The sequence below is a fragment of the Suricata suricatta genome, chromosome 11, assembly GCF_006229205.1.
Source record: "Suricata suricatta isolate VVHF042 chromosome 11, meerkat_22Aug2017_6uvM2_HiC, whole genome shotgun sequence".
NCBI lineage: Eukaryota > Metazoa > Chordata > Mammalia > Carnivora > Herpestidae > Suricata > Suricata suricatta.
The window spans coordinates 72,521,176-72,527,175 of NC_043710.1; the positions used below are offsets into that span (position 1 = coordinate 72,521,176).

The following is a 6,000-nucleotide window of genomic DNA, read 5'->3' on the forward strand; positions in this document are numbered from 1 at the left end:
ATGCTCCATATAATGGGACACCTAAAAACATGTCAAGCCCGGGGCGCCTGGGTGGCTCAGTCAGTTAAGCATCCAACTTTGGCTTAGGTCATGATCTCACAGTTCATGGGTTCAAGCCCTGTGTGGTTTAAAGTCTATACCATATCCTGAAGAATGGTACTCCATCCTCACGGGATAGGAGAGCTGACAGCTCAGAGCCTGGAGCCTGCTTTGGATTCCGTGTCTCCCTCTCTCTCTCTCTGCCCTTCTCCCACTCGTGCTTTTTCTCGCTCTCAAAAAAAATAAGTGGATATTTAAGAAAATATTTTTTTTAAATGTGCCAAGCCCATGAACCATTGATGGAGTTTATCTTTCACTCTCTGGATGGACTGCAGGTGTCTTTCCAAGCCTTCAACATACTTGCCACGTCCTGCTCGCTCATCAGATCTTAGCATGATGTTGTTACTACATTATGCCCTGGAGTCTATAGCTCTGGGAATGTCCAGATAGTCCCGGCTTCTTCAGAATTTACTGTGACAGCATCCTTACATAACACTTAACATTGGGGAAGAACTTGTATGTGTATTGTTGTCTATCCTATGTGGATGCTAACTACTTCTGATCCTCTTCCTTTTTTTTTTAAGTTTTAACGTTTATTTATTATTGAGACAAAGAAAGACAGAGCATGAGCAGGGTAGGGGCAAAAATAGAGGGAGACACAGAATCCGAAGCAGGCTCCAGGCTCTGAGCTGTCAGCACAGAGCCCAATGCAGGGCTCGAACTCCCAAACCGTGGGATCATGACCTGAGCTGAAGTCAGACCTTAATCAGCTGAGCCACCCAGCTGCCCCAATCCTCTTCCTTATTGGGTATTAAAAAGAATGCATTTGCCAAGTCAACAGTAGTATATCATGTACCTAAGGTTGTAGTAAAGATACTCTGTTTGGAATCAAATCTACAGCAGGTGCTACTACCGGGATAAATTTATACGGCACTCCACTGTCATCTGCCATGATCCATACACTTTTGTCAGAGGCCAGATTTAGGAACTAAATTCCCCTCTCACAAAGTTCACCGGCATACAGATCAACTCTTCAAACACTTTATAAAGTTCCATTCTTCCAATAAAACAGAAGTTGAAGAAGAGTCCAGGGACCCCAGAACTAGAAAATTAAAGTACAAATGTCCCCAACTTATTTTCTAAATTAACCTAAAACATTATCTTGAATGAAGCATGTGTGTGTGCGTGCCCGTGTGTGCATAAATTAAAGAACTCAACAAGTCACATTAATTAAATGAGCACTTCCACATTGCCATGAAGTGTGGAACTGGGGCACTTACCACTGAGGCTTTCTCAGTGGACAAACAGTACATTCCCGCGTCATGGTGTTCCCCAGGGGGAAGCCACTCTTAACTTAGTTCCCCCCCTCCATACAAACTTTCTTTGGCCAAGTCTTACTGTAATCTTAACTTCAGCTTTTCGGAGTTGCTTATTTTCAGATGAAAACCCTTGGCTTTACAAATTAGTTGAGTATGTTTTAGGCAAGTTCCATGGTAATTTTGTGGGCCCTGCATTTGCAGTTGGACACAGTAATATTCATTTCTAGAGCCTTTTAATATAATGGTGCTGTGACGTTTTCATCCCTTGAGGATTTCACGAGCAGTCACTGCAGTAGACCAGTAGAGAGCTCTGCCCGGACTCTTTCATGACCGTTGTGCCGTTTGACAGCATTACAGGGATGACGCATGCCCGGAAGCAGGAAGGTTTAAGAGACTTTGTGTTCCTCACCTAATGTCTCTTTCTCTCTTTAGTCTCCTCCAGATACAGTCTTCCCTGCCTCTTTGGCTGCACAGCATTTCCTTCTGGAGGAAGAGAAGCGAGCAAAAGAATTTGAAAAACTTCTAAATACACATATCGATGAACTGCAAAGACATACAGAGTTCACTCTTAATAAATATTCCAAGCTAAAACAAAATAGACACATATGAACTTTTAAACTCTTTTTATTTGCTTCCCCCACCCCAAGAGGGGGAGAGGCTCTGGCAAAATATTTACAAAGCTGAATAATGAAACTGAGAAATTTTGTTCTGTTTTCTTGAGTAAATCATTTCTGTTAGGCAGCTAGAAAATGGTAGGTATTTTTTTCGATAAAGCTGTTTGTATTTCTGCATTACATAATAAATTCTTTGGCTATAGTTACTATAAAATAAACATGACTATTCCAAAAGAGATTTTTTTTCCAGTCTAAGGAATATTTTGGAATTAAATATCGAGTTTTTCCCCCACGAATCATGTATACTGAAAACCCATTTCCTCTGTAACAATACAAAATGAGGGAAAGGGAAAATGCTGCATTTCAAATATCCAGGACAGCTCAGCTGTACTACGTTTGAAAACTCAAGAATTTTTCCAAATGAAAAACCTTATTTTGAGCTATGTAAACATCCAAACATTGCTTTTAGAAAAAAAAAAAAAAAAGCATAGCTTTACCAGTTCTACAATCATCCTTGTAATGTCTCCCTGTTTTAACACAATTAAGACATGGAATGTGCTGTTTACACATTTGAAATGTATGTACCAGCCAGAGATTAATGCTTTCCTGTTAGTACTACTTACTTCATGGACATGAACGAGACAAAGAAGATCTAAAACATTACTGCTGTGACATCCTTCCTCGTAATACCTCTGTTTTTAATACAATAAAACGATACGCAAGTCTGTGAATGAAAACTTAAATCCCAAATCTGTACGCAACAGTAATAACGTGGCAGTGGACAATAAAATTCAAGTTACAAATTTATATGCATGATACTCCATCCTTCTTTCTTGAACAATGACATTTATAGAAAGATTATGAAAAATCCCAGTATAGTTACTCAAGGTAAGTCCTGCAGCTTTTGTAGTTTTTGTTTTCTCTTTAAAGAGACTGAATCTCAGTGTACCGGAAGAGCAAGTCAAGATGTCTTTAGATAGTAGGTGTCATGACAGGTGTCATGTGAAAAATGCAGAGCCCCGTTCACTTTAGGGGACAAGATCATGTAATTTTGGAGAGTTCTTGATATTTGCCAAAAGTCTCCATATATGAATGTCCATTTCAACTCGAAGCAAGCCTGTGAAATCAGCAAAGCTAGTATCCTTGTTCCTGGGAATCAAGCTGTTAAGAAACTTACTAGAATCAGGGTAATCAAGAAATTCAGAAATGTCCGGCTTTCCAATGACTGGCTCCAACTCTTACTTCCCTGTGTCACCTTTGGTAACCAAACAGATAGTGAACACTGCTGTCTCCACAGACGCCATGTTTCATGACAAAACACCAGAGGGGTACAAAGCTTTTAGTGTACCCAAAAAGACCCACATGAGGAAAATAATAAAAGTTATGATGCTTTAAAATTATTTAGTCATTTCTAGCCTGGACACAAAGAAAACAGAATATTTGTCAGTGTTCTCTTTAGAAGATGGGAAGAAATAGTATGTTTAGGAAAAGGGCCTTAATAAACAATTCTGAAATCATTGTGTCTATAATGCAAATGCAAACAATGCAAAAGCATAAAATACACATATCTTTATAATCCCCCAAATCTGAATGCCACTTCATCTCCTTCAGGGTTGGTTACAAATTGCAGGCTGGAAATAAAGATCTAGGCTACAGTGTTCTTAGAACTGAGCAGAGTCAAGAGAGCATGAGCTTGGAGTATGTCCGGGACTAACAGTGAATTTGTTCTTCTGGATTATTATTTCAAGTCCCTAAGCAAACTTCTTTAAATCACTAGTTCAGCATTGCACTTAATACCAGCTTTCTTAAATCAGTAGTTTCCAGTATTTTTTGCTTAACAGCAGGATTCATTGTTCAAAAGGAATCAAACTCTAAAGCCCAACATGTATATAATCAAGATAAAAAGCAAGCAAGCTGCTCTGTGTGCATGCTGGGAGGAGGGAAGGAGTCGGCTCCCCGCTGCTCACCTTCTCTCCTCCTCAGTCTCTCCCACCCTCCACGGACCAAAGGGATTTCATGGAGCAGTTGTCCCGGCCACGGTGGGAGGGACCGGAGGAGAGGCAGATGAGCTCTGTATTAACCTTAGCCCATGATACACTTCCCTACAGAAACCATGTTACAGAAAACGGTTCCAGCCTCCTCCATTCTACAGAAGCCATTTTGGCCCATGATTTAGCTCAAATACGATGGAAGAGAGAAGGAAAGAAACAGGAGAAAGACCAATGAGGCCATCTAACACTGGAAGCTGGCTCAAAGAGGAAGTGTGACTTGAGTTAACTTTTGCTTCATAACGCCTTAAATATATACTTCTACTACTCAGTTATTCAGGAGCATATTAAGTGGTCTGGGAACCAAGCAAATCTGGGGTAGGGAGGGTGGGCTGCTGGAAAGTCGGAGATGACCCCCAAATTTCAGTTAAGAAGATAGACACCTCGTGATTTTCTGTCAGCAGAGCACCTCTGTTGGAGTGGAGCTTAGAGTCGCCCCAATACCGGCATCCTGAAGTGCAGCCCCACCTAGGCCTTGATTCTCTCCTCCTACTCCGGTGGAGCAACAAGAGCCAAGCGTCTGAGGCCACCTACTGAGAGAGGCCTGCCCTGGAGGTGAGTTTCTCTAGGTCTCTGCTATGTCTCCACTATGGGTAATCTGACCCAAGCAATCTGGAATCAACTGTATTTTCAACAGCGATGTGTGGTTCTCTCTTCCCCAGCCTGTGTTCTCAGTTACTATCAATTTCTTCTTTGTCTATGTGCCTCCTGTCTCCAAATGGCCCAGAAGATCCTAAAAGAGAAGAGAAGTATTAGGCTTCCTAGCATTCCTTGTGCTCCTGATCACGGGAGAGATTTGGTAAGTAGTGATTGATGGGCAGGTTGAATCCAGACATGGTGGATACCTGTAGCAATGGCAATGAGTAGAGCAAATTTGAGATTGTTTCTGGAACAATGACAAAACAGCTAGAGGTATCAAATTGTCAGCTGCGGAAGAGCACATAGACTGTGAGTTTGTCTGAACACTGGTAGGTGTGAAGGGGATTTTCACTCATACTTGACTTCACATAGGACCATCTGAGTCTCTACACATTTCTACTATGTTTCAACTAACGTCTAATAGGAATCCAATATAGAACATTAGCCATCATGCTTAATGGTCAGAGCCAATGAAGCCCTAAGAATCCCAGGACTTGAACAATATGGTAGAAAGTGTGAGAGGGCCCAAGTATTTAAAGCCCAATTAGTAACTGAAACTCTGCCCAACCCTGTAGCCTACCACATCACCAGGAGCTAAACTCTAAAAATAAAATATTTCAAACTAATACAAGGTTCTTTTCTCTTAAAGTGAGGCTATACTGTGGCCCAGGGATGACAATGAATGGGCCTTGGGCCTACTGAGTCCTGGCTGAGGGAAAAGGCTGCGGAAAGGTTTTCATGACCTCCAGGGAACTCTTGAGGGCAGAGGTGAGGCAAAAACATCAGCAGGAGTCACAGAAGTCAACCAAGCAGTGTTCAGAAGCTGCCACTCATCACCATCCTCCAGCGTGGGTCTGGAGGGGTCACAAGGATAAACATGAGTCAGAGGCAGGCAGGCAGGCAATTAGTGTTACGGTGGCCGACAATCTCCTCACATGGCAGAACTGCCAGGTGATCTAGAATAGCAAGGTTTCAAACAGGGAAGGCTTGGAATGAAGGAGGTGCTCAAAGGCATCAAACAGGCCCCATGACCAGTCTAGAAATTCGTAAGTCTATTCTAACGGTTCTTTTTTTTTTTTTCAAAGCCAAAAAGCAAGGGTCGTTTACTGCAGGTTCGAACCCGGGCCTCTGCTCACTCCAAACTGGTGGAACGGAGAGAGCCAGAGAGCCCCGAACAAAGGTGGGGTAGGACTTTTATGAGTTTGGGAAGGGGGAGTTACAGGAAATTGTGACATAGGTACAGTGATCCAATTATTATTATACAATATTATTGACAGCAGGTTTATCCAATTACAACATTTAGAGTGTTAACCAATCACAGAGTAGGCCCAGGACCCAGGA

At 42.0% G+C, this 6,000-nt stretch overlaps 1 protein-coding gene across 3 annotated transcripts in view; it reads left to right on the top strand.

Moving 5' to 3' along the window:
• The window catches only part of DEUP1 (deuterosome assembly protein 1), an 84,869-nt gene extending 82,090 nt beyond the window's left edge, over positions 1-2,779 (top strand). For all 3 annotated transcript variants that reach the window (XM_029957024.1, XM_029957023.1, XM_029957022.1), the window contains exon 15: positions 1,791-2,779. In XM_029957024.1, coding sequence (XP_029812884.1) covers positions 1,791-1,967 — 177 coding nt within the window. In that variant the 3' untranslated portion in view covers positions 1,968-2,779. The remainder of the gene's footprint in view (positions 1-1,790) is intronic.
• The last annotated feature ends 3,221 nt before the right edge of the window (positions 2,780-6,000 follow it).